Below are 18,956 nucleotides of genomic sequence, written 5' to 3' on the forward strand. Positions count from 1 at the left end.
TATAAACCACCCTAACACAGTTCTCTTTCCTTCCCCCCCCCCATTTTTCTTTCCGACTGTCTTGTCCACATACATAAAATATTTCATACCAAACCAATTGTAAACACAGCATACACAAATAGTTTTAAGTCCACCCGGGGAAGAACTAGGGTGGGTCAGGAGGCAGAGGGGGAAAGGGGAAATAAAGTATGGTTGAGAGCTTTTACTGAGTTTTGTGGGAGGGAATAGCAGAGGCTGGGAAGCAGGCTAAGTAGGTTTAAGACTGACTAGTTTGAAAAATTACAGCGGGCCTTGGGATTTAGGGGCTGTCCAGAGCTGTTGTTACCTGGCCCTGGGGTCATTATAGCAGAGGAAAAATGCCTTGGCTTGTGAGCTTGATAAAGGAGGTGGTTGGAGAGTACGGGCTTTCCCCTGGCTGGTTTGCATATGAAAGGCACGCTCAGAAGGGGAGTCATTTGCTATCTCTAGAAATTAGCTAGCCCTGGGAAGGGCAGTCTCAGCAAGGCCCCAGATGTCAAAACAGCAGAAAATGAAAGAAATAAAGGCATGATTAATACAATTATTCACACAAATATTTATTGCACACCTATGTGCCAGAGGACTTAATCAATGAACAAAACAACTCTGCTCTTGAGTAGCTTGCAGTGCAGTGAGGGATAAAGTGTCAAGATGCATTGAGAGGGGCAGAACAAGATATTATGAGTGCACATAAAGTGGGTACCTAACTGGTTTGAGGGGAAAGCTTCTCAAGAAAAGTTTCCAGGAGGAAATGATGTCCAAACGAGACCTTAGGGATGAGTAGAAATTAGCCAGGTCAAATGGGGTGATTTTTGTGGTGTGGACAGGTGGAAGAGATTGTCTGGGCAAAGGAGACTGCATATGCCAGGGCAAGAGGCAAGGGAGCAGACAGGCTAAAAGTAGAGAACTAAAGAAGTATGGCAGCCACCTAGGCAGCAAGGAGTGAAATGTAAAGACAAGACTAGAAAACTTGTAAGCTATGGTGGAGTTATCCTGAGGCAAAAGCAATAGCCTTTGAAGGGCTTTGAGGACCGGAGGGAATCACATTCGCGTTTATTCAGAGAACACTTTGGGTAACTGGAGACTTGACTACAGGGGGAGAACACCTAGGGAGGATGGTACAATAATCTAGATTGGAAACTCCAGTGGCCTGTACTAGAGTGTTACCAGTAGGTAAGGTGAAAAGTGGCTGAATTTGAGAATTGATAAAACTGGAAAAACTTGATTTTTGGAGGCAGAGAATGATAGAATTTTAGATTCAACAATGACATCCAGGTTTCTGGTTTGTGCAACTGGGTAGATGGTAGCATCATTTGCTAAGGTACGTAATGTAAGTTTTGGGTAAAGACCATATGTTCAGATCTTGGACATACTAATCTGAGGTGCCATTCTGAACATCCAAAAGGAGATGCCAACTAGATGTGTTATCTGGAGCTTGGAAGAGAGATCTAGGCTGATTTTTTGATTCCAAAAAAAGGAATCGTCAGAACATAGATGTTCATTTGAAGCCATGAGAGTGCATGAAACCACCCCGGGGAGGCTGAGAGAAAAGGGCCTGGAGACAGCTAGAGGAAGAACCCCAAAATGAGACTAAGGGGGAGCCAGAGAGAGAGAAGGAAAACCCATTGAGTGTGAGGTCAGAGACGTTTTAAGAGAAGGCTGCTGTTTTTAAGGAGAACAAAGAGGTTAATTTTAAATGTTAAAAGGAATGGAAAAAAAACCCCACATCTAACCTAAAGGATTTAGCAATGAAGTCTTTGCTGACTCAGTTTTAGTGGAGTTGGGTTGTGAATAGCTTTTGCAGTGGAGAGAGAACTTGTATAACCTTTTGGTTTTTTTTTGGCTGCACCACACGACTTGTGGGACTTTAGCTCTGCCACCAGGGATCGAACCCAGGTCCATGGCAGTGAAAGGCAGTGAAAGCGGAGTCTTAACCGCTGGACCACCAGGGAATTCCCTGCATAAAACCCTCTTGAGAAGTTTGGCTTATGCAGGGCAAAATATGGCAGTGGGTGGAGGTAAATGTAGAAGGTTTTTCAAAGATGGGAGAAACTTAAGCATGTTTAAAATATTGGTGTGAGTATAGAGGGAAAAAAAGCAAAGTACAGAAGAGAAAGAAAAAAAAACCAAAGGAGTAAGTTTCCTAAAGGGACAGCCCTGAGATTAACCATAGGCAGGAAAAGAAGTGGTATGTCTCTAAGTGGCTCCTCCCCCTTTAAGATGTGGGATAGAAACTGTATTCTGCTAGGGCTTCCTTATTTACTGATCAAGTTGCCCGCTCTCAGAATGCAGATTATCCAGCACTGTATCTGGAAGAAAAATCCTGTTTTCAATACCTGAGTTTCTCTCATTCTAATGGCCATTTTAATGGGTTTTGAGTGGAGTAGGGCTGGGGTACTGTCAACACTTGTAATCACACTTGCTTATAACTTCCCTCCCCAACCAGACAGCAATTTTTCAGTAAAGGCAAGCTGTAAAGTATGTATGTACTTTACATAAGAATCAACATTAACCATCTGTGATTCCGGCAAATGTACTATTTTTAGCCTTGGTTAAACTTTGTTTTACCTCTTCTAGTCCTATTTTATGTAAAATCACCAGCCTTTACAAAAGTATCCTACTTGATCATTACAAATGGATGCATGTTGTTGAGTCAGTAATTTCCCCCCCCTAATTTAGATGCAGTCTGACCACTAGTTAACAGTGATTGATGATGTCTGAGGTTTTTTTGCTTTTGTATCCCTGTACCGTGGACTTTGGGAAGAACTGCAAACTCTGTGGTTGGGATGAAACTGTACAATGACTTTTGTTTTTTAATGTAGTCAAGTGATTTAGGTACACATTGCTTGAAATTATGATTCAACACATCGTTCTAGGTGATTGACAAGTTATCTACCATTTGCACCCCTGGCTCTATTATCCTTTCTATTCTTTACATGGGTTCATCTTTAAGTGAATATAACTCCTGACATAGTTTCAGCGTTAACAGTCCAATATTCTAGATCACCTTTGTTGGACAGAACTTTCTGCAATGATGGAAATATTCTATATCTGCACTGTCCAATACAATAGACACTAGTTACATGTGGTTAACTAAGCACTTACAATGGGTCTAGTGTGATTGAGGAAGTAAATTTTAATAAGTTTTATTTAATTTTAATTAACTTAAATTTAGAAAGCCAAATTGACTCTTGGTAACCCTAATTTTGCATTTGATGTTGAAATCGGCTCATTAATGATGGCAATGAATCCTATTTAAAGACTTGAAATGAGATAAAATGTTGGCTGCTAAACACTCGGTTAAAAAGCTAATGACTACAACATTCATTTAATTTTGCCTACCTTGCTAAGTTTCAAGCCAAATTTATTTAAGAAAAAAAAAAAGGAAAGGTACACTCATATCTCTCTTTAATAATTTAGCATGGAACTCTAGAACATTTTCTCTTAAGGACCTCTTCTTTACTGATAGCCAAGTAAAAATAATTATTAGTGGGTAAATATTGTTTTCTAGCCCTTGCAGCTTAAAAAAAGACTTGGCAAAGATTATAAGGCAAAAGCTGACAAACACCTTCATATATAATAGTTTATATGATACTTCAGCTGACACTTTTAATACTTTATTGAAAATATTCCAATTATAAAGAATGAAAAGTATGCAAACATTAAAGTATTTGGTAAGAAAACAAAAGCAGATCTTTACTATCAATGTGAAGTACTAGCTGACAATTACCAGTTTCTCCAATGAGAACACAACCTACTTATGACTGAACAAATATTTATTTTATCTGTGAATGACATAAGCAATTTGGCCAGGAAACAAAGAATGGACAGGAACCATATGTAATTCCAATTTGATTAATTCATATAAGTGAAATGAAATAATTTTACTCACTAATATACTCAAATTTTAAGTATCTTTACTCCCAAGATTTGGAAAAATTCAATTATTCAAAGAATTCAATTTGTTTGGTATTTATTTATATTTTTTAATATGTAAGGGTGAGGAACCTCTGATATTACCATAGATAGGAAAAAAACAATAGCATCTCATGGAAGAGATATATAGTTATAGCCAAATACAAAAACAAGAAATGAAGCCTCAATACAGCCAAATTATTGGATTTTTTACTACAGTTCTAGGGGTGGAGATAGGGAAGGCATTTAAAAGCTTCCTTTAAATTTACCATGAGGATGAATTTTGAAAGGACAAAAGTGATTTATGAATCGATGGACATATCACTAGGGAAGAAAAACTAGCAATAAATTCTAAAAGTTAAATCTAATTGGAAAAAATCTAACTTGGAAAAAAAATTCTGGTTTCAACTCATTTTTTTATTTTGGTCATTTTATATAATAGCTGATTCTTTTTTCCAAATGAGTATTTATTTGTACAGATACACAAAAGTAATTCCCATTTTTCTTAAAACATACTAAAAATATACATTAACCACAAAAAGTACTCACTTTGACTGGAAAGACAATGAGCATGGCTATTTTCAAAACAGCAGTAAACACAAGAAACCAACATATATAAATCATGACAAATGTACATCTCATTTTTGACAAAAATAAGTTCTATTTGTACATTAATGTTTTATTATCAGCTTCTATATGATATCCTCCGACCTTATTTACATTTACTATGAGATTTCTAATAGCATGTGTAACTCAAAGGCACTCAATTCAGAGGTTATAAAGTCCTGAGCTTAAGTAGGAAATAGGATTCCCAATTTAAAAAATTTGAACATAAATAAAAAGATCACAGAATATGAGAATGTTTAAAGTGTAATATTTGGTACATAAATAATCTGTGACCTAATAATAGAGTTGCACAGAATGTCAAAGAAAAGACCATGTAAGGCAAAGGAATATCCTCAGAATCCAACTGATTTTCTCCCCCATCCAAGTTCATTTGAAAGTCTGAACCTGATTTTTTTGTTGTTAAAATCTTAGTAAAGCTAAATATCAATAAAAAGCAAAATAAAATAGCATGAAAATGTTTAAGTTAAAGAAAAAGTTCCTCAGTTTTCAAAGCCATGAAAAAAAATTTTAATGATTAAAAACATATATAGATTGGAAGAATATTCGACTAGGAGGAGGAATCATAAAGAGCAGTTGAAAAAATTAAAGGACAGCTTTAAACACACCAACTGAAACAGCATTTATAATTGGCCAAATTATTCCTTTAGCATTCTTTTAGCCAAATAAAAATAAAACTTACAGATGGATAATCGAGGTTCACTAACATTAGGTAGGATCAAAGTTCAAGCTAAAAATTAACTCTATATTTGGTTGCAGAGAAATGTGAGATTTACCTACGGCAATTTTCTACTGATGCCAAATTAAAAAGCATGAGTCGACATCTTTATAACAAACGGTTTGACAGATATTTTCTTGGCTTTAAAATGTTTTTTTTATATATGCATAGAAATATAATGAGGATAAGAATAGTCTTCTGTATTATGTGAACAGTTCATAAGGCCTTTGTCACTGTTAGTCACCTTAGATGTGAATATCTGCAGGGCCATTAAATTAAAGCTGGCCAAAAAAGTTTACAAAGTGCTACTGTTTCCAGCTGATGAGATCCTCAGTTTTCTGGATTTTCTGGATGGTGATTATTTTCAGTTCTTTTTTCGGGAGATATATACAGGAAGTTACAGCAGATATATAAAGGGAAGATCAGAAGCCTGCTGTCCAAGTTCATCACTACTTGTTCCTATAAAACAAATTTGTTGCTTTAATAATAATAGTAATATTATAAAAATAAAACAGAGAACCAAACTGTTGAATTGAGTAAACTGAAGGTTAGTATGGTGGTTAAAAGTATGCATCTGGAGTCTGAGAGTCACTGCTCAAATCTCAAAACTCCCACCCACTAGCTGTGTGACCTTGGGCAAGTCACTGACCTTATCAACTACAGCTTCCTTACTGTAAAAGGGGACAATAAGAGTACCTACCTCATATGATTACACTGAGGATTAAATGAGACAATGCACATAGAGGGCTCACAAAGCCAGCTATATATTAAGTAATAAATAACGGTAGTAATTTTCATTACTGAAAAATTTCTAATCAAGTAACTACATATTTTATGAACAGATACAGTGCACAAATACACACACTTCTCATTTGGCTTCAACGTCTGATGGTCTTTATGTATAGCAAATACTTGGGATGAAGGTGGGGAGTCATTATTATCACCAATAAGCATGGTTCCCACTCTTGTCTAAGATTTCCCACTGTCTCTAACGCAAACATGTTATTTGTCTCTTGGAACCTAAAGTACATTATCATGTAAAATCAATTTCAGGTTCAGTTACATGAATACACATGAGAATGACCTGAAATTCCACAGAGACAGGAGTTGATACTACACCTGAGAGTGACGAATGGAACCCTCACTCACTCAATGCTACAGATCTCTGGAACCCTTTACCAGCAGTATTTGGTGAACAGAATAAATCCTCAGAATATAAGCCGTAGCACTGACATGAGAACTCCTACTTTTTAAATACTTGGATACTGAAATAATATGCATTAGTTTCACCTTTATATATTTTGGAGAATATACTATTAAAATACTGTTTAAATCTAGAATTTAAAATTTTTAACTGAAGCATGTGCTCCTGCAATGAAGAGGGACTAAAACTGCAACATTTGAGTGATTGACAAAGGCTCAACTGGACACAGCTTCTGTGTTGGGGGAGCAGCAAGATAAATTTGGATAAAGAAGGTAGGGAATAGAAATGTGACACACACACACAAACACACACAATCTCTATGTTCTCCAAAATGGGCAAAGTGGTGTTTTTTTTTTTTAAGTTAGTGAACAAAATGGATACGATGATAGGTCAGGTGAAGCAATCACCTGGGCTGATGGTGCTAACAGGGTTAAGCAGAGAGCAATTATGTCAAAGCATAGTTGATCTTTAGATGCTTGAGTCACCCTGGACTAGTCAACATTTGTAGCAATAACCTGAGTGAAGGCACATTTACTAAGTTTGTTGAGGACATATGCTTTGACGATATGTGTATCTGATGACAAAAACAAGATTCTCTACCACGACCAAACAAAGACTCCAAGGAAGATTAGCATTCTGGTATCTGAATATAGTTAAGGTTGGTGGGGGAGAGTAGATCAAAGGGCCAACTCTGGGAAAAGAAGGGATCCATGCGGACATCACTTGGGGGCTGAATGGACATACCAATTTCTGAATATTGAACTGTATTAATCCCCATTTCCCCTCCCCAAACTAGACAGATCTAATTCTAGCTTCATCAAACCTTTAACTCCACCTGAGGGCTCAATTTACACCTACATTTGCATTGAAGCATCTTTATAGAAAAGCTCCATTTTCCTTCTTCCACTATGCAGTGGAAGCAGTGAAGTCTACACATCACAGCATCAGAGTGGTGGTATCTTCCTGGGTTTTCATCTCTGTTTCCAGGCCGTTATTTCTATCTTCTCTGCTTTTCTGAGGCTCATGCTACTTACCTGTACTATAGCTCTATTACTGCCCTACATTCTATTTATAGGTCTAAATTCCAGGATCCATACATCTAATTCCCTACTAGAAATCTTCACTTAGACATAAAGCAGCTCAAATTCAAATCATCAGCTACTGAATACTACCTATTCTTTCCTTTCTTTCTGTGCCATCTATACTTTCACCCTTGCAATTGGCTTTGATTCCCCATCCCAGCTCTTACATGTCTCACCAGGTTACTTTTTTTGCCCACCCCTTAAAGACCAGTGTTCCATAGGTTTCCCTCCTGTCATATTCTTGACATATTTTCCTGTAGCTTATCTCATCCAATCATTATTTCTAGCCCAGGCGTTGCTTATAAACTCCAGACCCATTTATCCACTGGTCTATCAAATTCTCACCTCAATGCCTTCAAATTAAATATGCTTTAAACTGAATTCATCATCTCTTCACCCTCACTTTAAGTCATGTTCATTTTCCTTCCTATAATTCAAATATCGGTAATTATAGGACGGATTATTATTACCACTATAATTAAGTTGCCCAAGTCACAAAACCAGGTACTACCTTTGACTTCTTTGTCCTCACCCTCACACATACTTAAGCACCAAATTTTATCAATTGCACCCCTTTATTTCTAGAACCCATCAACATTTCTTCATCTTCATTGCTACCTTCCATAAGGTTCTCACCATTTCTGATCTGGATTATAGCAATAGCTTCTAAATTGTCTTCTGCCACTATCACGTTTCTAGTCCTTCTTACACATTTCTGAGAGATCCTTCTATAGTGCAAGGATTAAAGTTAGCATAGTCCTGTAAGAGGGATAGTTTTAAAATAAATATATAAAAATCACTAGCTTTCCTATAGTCATCAAAAACTATTTATAAAGGATTCATTTCATGTTAGTAATTAAAATAAAAAATACCTAGCGTTATACTTCCAGGAAACATGCAAGAATAAATACGGGGGAAAACTAAATTTTAGAGACGTAAGGGAAGACCTGATTAAATGTAGAAAATACCATATTCCAGAAGGGAAGATATCAATTTCTCACAAATTATATTTAACAGTATATAGCAAAACCCTCATAGGATTTTTTGAGAGGAAACTGGACAAAATGATTGTATACCCCATACAGAAGAATAATCATGCACAAAGAACCCAGGGATTTTTGAAAAGAGAAGGGTGAAGGTGAATTTGCATTACTGGTAATAAAATTCTTTTTAAATTGAGTCTAATTAAAACAAAGCATTATTGTCTCCACAATAAAATCAGTAAAACAGAAATCTCAGAAATGAAACCAAGTATATAAGGACTTACAGTATATGATAAAAATGGCATTTCAAACACATTGACACATCTGATACACTTTAGATGTATCAAAATACTCCAATGAAAAAATAAAAGGAATAGGAAAAAAACCCAGATGACTATATAATCCCAGTTAGAAGGCCTAAATAGCACATCGAAAGAAGAACTCATTAAAGGAAGAGATTGATACTGTTTCATGAAGGGTGAAAGATAAATTACAAAAATGGAAAAAGTATAGCATATCACAAAGTTATTATTCTTAATATATAAAAGGTGTTAAAATTAACAAGAAAACAAACACCTTAATTAAAAAAAACAAACATAAACTGTCAATTTACACAATATGTTCAATAAGTAAAAAAAAAAACCCAACTATATCAGAAACCAAACAAATGAAAACTAAAATAAATGATTTGTTTCCACTTATTATATTGGGAGAAGGACTAGAAAGAATGATACACTTTCTTGCGTATGCTCTCCTGTACTACTGGAGGGAGTGTAAGTTGACAGTAGTTTTGGAGGGCAATTTGGCCATTAGAAAATATATACGCCGGGCTTCCCTGGTGGCGCAGTGGTTGAGAGTCCGCCTGCCGATGCAGGGGACATGGGTTCGTGCCCCGGTCCGGAAAGATCCCACATGCCGCGGAGTGGCTGGGCCCGTGAGCCATGGCCGCTGAGCCTGTGCGTCCGGAGCCTGGGCTCCGCAATGGGAGAGGCCACAACAGTGAGAGGCCCGCGTACCGCAAAAGAAAAAAAGAAAAAAGAAAATATATACACCATTTATTTGACAAGAATTCCACTTTGTGGAATTCATCTTCTAAAAAATCAGAAAAACATATAAAGATACATGTACATTTTTTATTATAGTGAAAAAACAAAAAAATCAACTTTATCCAAAAAAGCATTATTTAAATTATGGTATATCTAAAATAACTCTTATGCAGTAATAAAAATGATGTTGTGGATATATATTTATTGACAAGAAAAGCTATCTATATACAACAAAGTGGAAAAAAAGCAGGCTACAAAATAGTCAACAGTAAGATAAAATTTTGGAAAAAAGATATAGGCAATGAAAAAAGTATCAGTGGTGTCATCTCTCAGTGGACTATGTATGATTTTTTTTCTGCTTATTTTTATTTTCTATTTTTCTATAACAAACGTCTATAAGCTACATAAAACATATATGCAACCCCCCAACTAAAATCCTTCCATAGCTCTCTAACAGAGCTCAGGAAAAAGTCCAAACTCCATCCATAGCCCATCATGCCCTGGCTCTACACCTACTGAACACTTCCTCTTCCAAACCTCTCCATTCCTTGAATGACCCACATGCTGCCTTGCCTCTATCTTTTTAAATTTATTTATTTATTTATTTTTGGCTGCGTTGGGTCTTTGTTGCTGCGTGCGGGCTTTCTCTAGTTGCAGTGAGTGGGAGCTAATCTTCGTTGAGGTGCACGGGCTTCTCATTGAGGTGGCTTCTCTTGTTGCGGAGCACAGGGTCTAGGCGCACGGGCTTCAGTAGTTGTGGCACGTGGGCTTAGTTGCTCCACGGCATGTGGGATCTTCCTGGACCAGGGCTTGAACCCGTGTCCCCTGCATTGGCAGGCAGATTCTTAACCACTGCGCCACTAGGGAAGCCCCCTTGCCTCTATCTTACTCATCATCTGAGGCTTGGTTCAGGTATCCATTCACTTTTCAACTTGCCCAGAAGAGGTTTTCCCTGAACTGTGTCTCTGCCCCTCCCCCAATAACCACACCTGTCCCCAACCCCACAGTAAAGGTTAGAGATGTCTCCCTCAATGTTACACACTCTTTGAGCCCATCCCTCTCCTTCTACTTAGCTATATAAGCTCCTCTTTATCTCCTCCACTCCTAGCATAGAACCTAGCATGAAGTAGGGACACAAATGTTTGCTGAATGAACAAATCAAGGAACACTAGGAATACAACTACTATCTTGGCCTGGTGCTTTTTAATTAAGTCTCTGGCTGCTTTGAGCCATGACAATTTTTTTTTTTTTTCAGTATGTGGGCCTCTCACTGTTGTGGCCTCTCCCGCTGTGGAGCACAGGCTCTGGACGCGCAGGCTCAGTGGCCATGGCTCACGGGCCTAGCCGCTCCACGGCATGTGGGATCTTCCCGGACCGGGGCACGAACCCGTGTCCCCTGCATCAACAGGTGGACTCTCAACCACTGCACCACCAGGGAAGCCCCGACAATGTTTTTTTTTTTTTTTTTGCGGTACACGGGCCTCTCACTGTTGTGGCCTCTCCCGTTGCGGAGCACAGGCTCCGGACGCGCAGGCTCAGCGGCCATGGCTCACGGGCCTAGCCGCTCCGCGGCATGTGGGATCTTCCCAGACCGGGGCACGAACCCATGTCCCCTGCATCGGCAGGCGGACTCTCAACCACTGCGCCACCAGGGAAGCCCCCGACAATGTTTTTGAATGAAGTTCCAAGTTGAAGGTAAACATAGATATTGTCCATGCAGCTCAAGAGGGTGAGAGGGACCAACAGAGAATTCCAATGGAGGCAGATTTGAATCTTCTTATGTACCTACCCTCTCACTTACACCTACCACACGACAGAGTCAGCTCCCTCTCACTAAGAGTTCCAACAATGGTTGAGGAGCCTCCGTAAGAATGCTGTTAAAGGAGTTCTCATACAGGGGAGGTGAGGTCAGAACTATCACTTCAAGGTTCCTTGCAGTGCTAAATTTTGATGTTTTATGAGAGTCTCTTCAGTCTGAGGAAAACTGCTAACTTCTAATAATTTATGTGAACCATAGGCTCCAAACCCTTTATTAAAACAGTATGTCCTTTGGAATGGTGGTTAGCTTTACTAGAAATAAACATCCTTGATTTTTAACAGCTCTCGTTTTACTTTTTGAAACTGGTTTACTTTTTCATCATGACATTTTGAAACTTCTACATGCATGTGATTTATGAAAAAACAAATGGCTTTAGAGATAATTTTGGGAACATTACAGATGTCTGTCATTTTAGAAACCTACTGTGCTAGAGGATAATGTTCACTTAATATCTAGGAGCTATGGAGATATACTGGATTGTCTTTAAGATATGTTATTACTGTATAAATAAATGAACACAATGGAGAAAACAATTAAGATTCATAACTTTGTGAAGATCAATGTTCAGGATGAATAATTATTTCCTTATTGTCAGCTCTGCCCCTCAAATCAAACTGTGTTTTCTTCTTTTTTTTTTTTTTTTCTGGTACGCGGGCCTCTCACTGTTGTGGCCTCTCCCGTTGCGGAGCACAGGCTCCGGACGCACAGGCTCAGCGGCCATGGCTCACGGGCCCAGCTGCTCCGCGGCATGTGGGATCCTCCCAGACCGGGGCACGAACCCGTGTCCCCTACATCGGCAGGCAGACCCTCAACCACTGCGCCACCAGGGAAGCCCTGTTTTCTTTTTATTATTATTGTTTTTGGTCTTAGTTACACTTCTGGTAGAATGGAGTAAATTATGCAAAAGTGAACATGGTACTTCGATACTTACCTTCAAAAAGTTCTCAAACCAATCTTTAAATCAAACATTAAATCTACTTAAGAATTTTCAAAAGAGGAGTCAAAAGGCAAATATTATAATGAAAAAATTAACAGAAAAGTAATCAAACATACCTGGTCCTTTTCAAGTGTAAGTATTTGATAGCCAGTTGTTCTACTACATATTAGTTTTCCACTACTATCGAAAGAAGCCAAACGTAATCTAGAATAAAAACACACACACAAAAAAACTAATGATTTTTTAAAGCACATATCAATTTAAATAAGCCCTACCTTACTTTAATAATTACTTTTTTCTTCCATATTCTTTTATTTTAATTTTTTTAAATTCTCTTTAAGTCTGTTATTTGTTAAGAATTTGAAGTCTTTTCAAACTATAAACTGATTCCATTTAGATTTACAAGCTTGTGCTATTATACATATCTGAGATATAAAAATAATTTATAAGTATGCCTTTAAAAATTAATTAATTAGGTTACAGCAGGTCTTAGTTGCAGCACATGGGCTCCTTAGTTGTGGCATGAGAACTCTCAGTTGCAGCATGCACGTGGGATCTAGTTCCCTGACCGGGGATCGAACCCAGGCCCCTTGCATTGGGAGCATGGAGTCTTAGCCACTGCGCCGCCAGGGAAGTCCCCAAGTATGCCTTTTTTATTGTGATAAAATATACATAAAATTTACCATTTTAACCATTTTTAAATGTATAGTTCTTGGCATTCAACACATTTCACACTGTTCTGTAGTCATCACCACCATCCATCTCTAGAACCTGTTCTTCTTCCCCAGTTGATACTCCGTACCCAGTAAACATGAATTCCCCATTTCCCCTTACCTCAGCCCCCGACAATCACCATCCTACTTTCTGTCTCTATAAACTCGTCTACTCTATGTACCTCATGTAAGTGGAATCATACAGTATTTTTGTTCTTTTGTAACTGGCTTATTTCACTTAGTGTAATGTCTTCAAGCTTCAAGCTGACATGTTATAGCACATGTCAGAATCTCCTCCCATTTTAAGGCTGAATAATATTCCATTGTAGGTATACATCACATTTTGTTTTTCCGTTCATCTGTCAATACCTGGGTTGCTTCCACCTTTTAACTGTTGTGAATAATGTTGCTATGTGTACAAATATGTTTGAGTCCTTGCTTTCAATTCTCTTGGGTAAATAACCAGAAGAGGAATTCCTAGATCATTTGGTAATTCTATTTAATTTTTTGAGGAACTGCCATACCATTTTCCACAAAGTAAGCACCATTTTACATTCCTACTAGCAATGTACAAGGGTCTAATTCCTCCTCATCTGCACCAACACTTTTGTTTTGTTTTTGATATTGGCCGTCCTAACGGGCGTGAGGTGGTATCTCACTGTGGTTTTGATTTGCATTTCCCTTATGATTAGTAATGTTGAACATCTTTTCATGTGCTTATTGGTCATTTGTATATTTTCTTCGGAGAAATGTTTATTTAAGTCCTTTGCCCATTTTTGAATCAGGTTGTTTTTTTGTTGGGGAATATTAGGAGTTCTCTATATAGTCTTATCAGATACACGGTTAGCAAATATTTTTTCCCATTCCATGGGTTGTTTTTTCACTTTGTTAAGTGTCCTTTGACACACAATTTAATTTTGATGAAGTTCAACTTTTGTGGTTGTTGCTGCCTGTGCTTTGGTATCATACTGAAGAAATCACTGTCAAATTCAATGTCATAAAACTTTTCCCCTGTTTTCTTCCAAGACTTATTTTATGGTTTTAGCTCTTATGTTCAGGTCTTTGATCCATTTTGAGTTAATTTTTGTGTATGGTATAAGGTAAATATATGACTTTTAAATAATCCATTCATTAAGCTATTTTCCATTTTGTCAGTATCCTCTCCAGAAAAATATTGCCAGCTCAACTATTAGGCAAAGTTGGACATCTGAAATCCTATAGAAAGTTAAGGAAAATACCAGAGATGTTTTCCTGTAAGAATACCTTGTTGTATTTCCAGTTTAGACCTTTTATTTTCTAGGAATAGCAGCAAGGCAACAGCTTCAAGCCCAGTATCAATCCTACACCATTCATATTCCAGCCCATTCTTTCTTCCTGACATACTAGATCTGGGTCTTATAATTTTGATTATTAATACATTTTGTAGGAATGGAGCTTTATCATTTCCTTGCAGTTTCATATATATTGTATCTTACCAAAGTTCTACTACTGTTGGTGTAAATTATGGTTTTATTTCACTTCTTATAGTTCTTTTAGAGTGAGGAAGAGTGGGGTGGGAAAATCTCATCCTACCTAAATGCTATGCTCCTTCGAGGTTGTAAACTGACAGATCCACTACATGGCTGATTCAATGTATTGCGTTTGAAAATGATGTATCGATTGGTGTAAGTTACAAGCAGGTCAAAGCCGAAGTTAAAACCTGTCCACCGCCAGCAGTACTAAAATACAAAGGAGAAAGATTTACTTCAGTTTATCATATTAGCAAGTCAAAAATAAAAAGTTCAAACTGTCTTTTTTTTTCTAATTCATTTCAAGTATTTCTGTCTTATGGGTCCCTACTTTTTGTCAGTGCCTTAAGGCTTAGCACACACAATATATCTGTGATATATATACAAGGTTTACCACATAGACATAGTATATATCAAAGCCAGCAAAAGCAGCCTTTATGATCATTATTCCTTCAGGTACTTTCCTAATATCGTCTCTTCATGATCTGTTTCATTAACTCTCCACATTTTATCATAACTAATATGTTAAACTAATTAGTTTATCATAACTAATATGGCTTAGTTGATAGTTATAAGCTATACCAACTCTAAGTAGGTATAGTTTAGGGGACTAGGAGTCTAGATAGAGGTAATAGGAATCCGCTAAAATTTTTCCTGCTTTAAAAATACTCTGAAATACCTTAAGTGATACCTTGTGTGATCTCTCTTACATGTAAAATCTAAAAAAAATATGTACTAAAAAAAACCAAACCCTAAGCTTACAGATACAGAGAACAGCTTGGTGGGTGCCAGAGACGAGGGGTGGGGAGTGGGAGAAATGAGTGAACTGTCTTTTTTAGTTTAAATAAATTTTAAAAATACCCTAAAATACCTTAAGTAACTAACCAACAGATACACAACTGAGTTATTTTAAATACCATCATGAGGTTCACAAGTTTGTTTATTCTATCACCTAATAGTTAATGAGAGACTATTAAGTAAAGTGGCGTTGTATAATGAAGTAAAGTTAGGACTTCAAGTGTTTGGTTGACCCTCTGAATTACAACATTAAATCAAGAGTTCACTGATATTTATTGAGCACATATTTTGTGCCAGGTACTGCTCTAGGCATTAAAGAAATGGCAGTAAAGAAGTTTCTGCCCTAGTAAATGTATATTTTAATACGTGTTTGTGTGGAGGAGGAGATGAACAACAAACATGAAATGGGATGGAAGAGGACAGAACAGAATGCCAGGAGAGAGTGACAGGGTAGGGGAGGTGGGCTGGCAGCTGGGGAGCCTGTTGGTTCAGGCAGGTGGTCAGGGAACATCTCTCTATGGAGATGCTATAAGACTAGAGTCCTGAGTCAACTAAGGAGCGGACTGGGTAGCTATCTGGGGAAAAGTGACTTAGACAAAGAGAACAAGTACAAAGTTCTGGAGGTAAAAACATGCTTGGCATATCTGAGGAACAGCAAAAAGGTTACGTGGCTAGGGCAATAACTGAGGGGGATGGAGGCTGGAGATGAGTTCAGAGAGTCAGTCAGGGGCCAGAAAACATATGGCCTAGAGTCCACAGTAGGAAAGAGTTTGGATTTCTTCTAAGTGTGGTAAGAGGCTAACGGAAAACTTTAGGGAAGGATGTAACATGATCTAACTTGCATTTTAAAAAGATGATTTTGGCTGCTGTGTGGAAAACAGAATGTATAAGGACAAGAGTAAAAACAGGGAGAGCAGTTATGAAGCTACAACAGTCCAGGCAAGAGATAATGGTGGCTTGGACTTGGGTCGTAGTGGTAGACGTGGTAAGAATATATTTGGGGGACTTCCCTGGTGGCATAGTGGTTAAGAATCCACCTGCCAATGCAGGGGACATGGGTTTGATCCCTGGTCCGGGAAGATCCCACATGCTGCAGAGCAACTAAGCCCGAGAGCCATAATTACTGAGCCTGTGCTCTAGAGCCCATGTGCCACAACTACTGAGCCCGTGCGCCACGACTACTGAAGCCCATGCACCTATAGCCTGTGCTCCGCAACAAGAGAAGCTACTGCAATGAGAATCCCGTGCACCGCAAGGAAGAGCAGCCCCTGCTCGCCACAACTAGAGAGAGCCCATGCATGGCAATGAAGACCCAATGCAGCCAAAAAAAAAAAAATATATATATATATATATATATATTTGGAAGATATATATTCAAAGGAACTTCTTATGGACAACAGATATGGAACAAAAGAAAGAAGAACCTGAAGTGTGGAGCTTATGCAGTGGATGAACAGAGGGGTTATCTATGGGCTGGAGAATACTTGGGAAGGAGGAGTTTGGGAATGAAAATCAAAGAGTTCAGCTGGAACCATTGTGTTTGAGAGGCTATTAGAATTCTAAGAAAGATGTCAAGTGAGTAGCTGGATACAGGAGTTAGGAATTGGTGTAAACTCATGGGACTATAAGAGATCACTTAAGAGTCAGCATAGAGAGCACAGATATGGAAGAAGTCCAAGTACTGAGCCTCCAGTCACACCAACATTTGTTGAGAAAGAGAAGGATCTAGCAAAGACTTAGAGGGAGCAGCCAACGAAGCAGGAGGAAAACCAGCACAGTATGCTGTCCTGGAAGTCAAACGGAGAAAATCTCCGTGGGGTGAGTGAACAGATGGGTCATGTTGCCAAGAACTTTCGGAAGACTAAAAACTACTCGACTTGGTAATGTAGGAATCACTGGTGACAAGGGCACAGCGTTTCACTTGACTTTACTGGAGTAAATGAATTGGAGTGGATACAGGCAACTTTTTTCAATGAATTTTGCTTAAAAAGGGTGTAGAGGGCTTCCCTGGTGGCGCAGTGGTTGAGAGTCCGCCTGACGATGCAGGGGACGCGGGTTCGTGTCCCGGTCCGGGAAGATCCCACATGCCACGGAGCGGCTAGGCCCCGTGAGCCATGGCCGCTGAGCTTGCGCGTCCGGAGCCTGTGCCCCGCAATGGGAGAGGCCACAACAGTGAGAGGCCCATGTACCGCATAAAAAAAAAAAAAAAAAAAAAAAAAAAAAGGGTGTAGAGAAATGGAGTGGAAGCTAGAGGGGAATGTGAGTCAGGGAATGGTTTAAGATGGGGGATGCTGTAGCATGTTAATATGCTAAATGAGAATGATACAGAAGAGAAAAACTGATGATGCAGGAGAGTGAGGTGATGACTGTAGGAGCAAACTTTTTGAACAAGTGAGAAGGGATGGGGTCCATTATAAGAGGAGGTGGACTAGGATAGAAGCAGACAGTTCATCCATTCTAGTAAAAGGAAAAGCACAGCACACGGCTGCAGATGCAAGGAGACTGGTAGTATTGTTGGTAGGAGGATGCACAGATTCTCTTCCTACTGCTTTTATTTTCTGAATGAAGAAAGAAGCAAGGCCAATGGAAAGAATAAGGGTGGTAGCATTGCCCTTTTGAGAAGGTATGAGAGTTACTCCAGGAGTAGGAGGATAAATTCACTAGGGAAATGTAGGAGGATCACCATTTAGCACCAAAAACCTGCTTGAAGTTTACAGTTACAACATTCAAGTGAAACCTGCTGGGGTTTGTATGGTGTTTTTCTTTAGTCACATTCATTTGTATGGAAGCAGGCATGGAATGCATGGAAAGGTGGGATTTAACAAGAACTGGGGTTTAGCCTGGTGAATTTGACTGAGTGAAAAAGGGAAAAAGGAAGTTAAGAGTATAAGCCAGGGACCAATTTTTTTTTCACCTTGTATATTGTTTTTAATTAATCGTTACCTACAAAAGTTCCCAGCCTTAATTTTGCTCAATAACTTTTTAAAAATAAATTTATGTATTTGTTTGTTATTTATTTATTTATGGCTGCGTTGGGTCTTCGTTGCTGCGCACCAGCTTTCTCTAGTTGTGGCAAGCAGGGGCTACTCTTCGCTGCAGTGCGCGGGCTTCTCACTGCGGTGGCTTCTCTTGTTGCGGAGCACGGGCTTCAGTAGTTGTGGCATGTGCAGGCTCAGTAGTTGTGGTTCGCAGGCTCTAGAGCACAGGCTCAGTAGTTGTGGTGCACGGGCTTAGCTGCACTGTGGCGTGTGGGATCTTCCCAGACCAGGGCTCGAACCCATGTCCCCTGCATTGGTAGGCGGATTCTTAACCACTGTGCCATCAGGGAAGCCCTGGTCAATAACTTTTTAAAGTTAATTTTTATTGGAGTATAGTTGCTTTACAGTGTTGTGTTGGTTTCTACTGCACAGCAAAGTGAGTCAGCTATACGTATACATACATCCCCTCTTTTTTGGATTTCCCTCCCATTTAGGTCAGCACAGAGCATTCAGTAGAGTTCCCTGAGCTATACAGTAGGTTCTCATTAGTTATCTATTTTATACATAGTGTCAATAGTGTATATATGTCAATCCCAATCTCCCAATTCATCCC

At 38.7% G+C, this 18,956-nt stretch overlaps 1 protein-coding gene across 1 annotated transcript in view; it reads right to left on the reverse strand.

Annotated features, from left to right (window-relative positions):
• Positions 1–3,644: 3,644 nt before the first annotated feature.
• Positions 3,645–18,956, reverse strand: part of GMCL1 (germ cell-less 1, spermatogenesis associated) — a 49,720-nt gene continuing 34,408 nt past the window's right edge. Inside the window, exons 12-14 of the mRNA XM_022561244.2 lie at positions 14,632–14,777; positions 12,463–12,550; positions 3,645–5,734 (exon numbers count right to left, since the gene is read on the reverse strand). Coding sequence (XP_022416952.1) covers positions 5,606–5,734; positions 12,463–12,550; positions 14,632–14,777 — 363 coding nt within the window. The 3' untranslated portion in view covers positions 3,645–5,605. The remainder of the gene's footprint in view (positions 5,735–12,462; positions 12,551–14,631; positions 14,778–18,956) is intronic.

Source organism: Delphinapterus leucas, chromosome 13 (assembly GCF_059928025.1).
Source record: "Delphinapterus leucas isolate spDelLeu-1000000601 "Yukka" chromosome 13, BTC_Dleu_Yukka2, whole genome shotgun sequence".
NCBI lineage: Eukaryota > Metazoa > Chordata > Mammalia > Artiodactyla > Monodontidae > Delphinapterus > Delphinapterus leucas.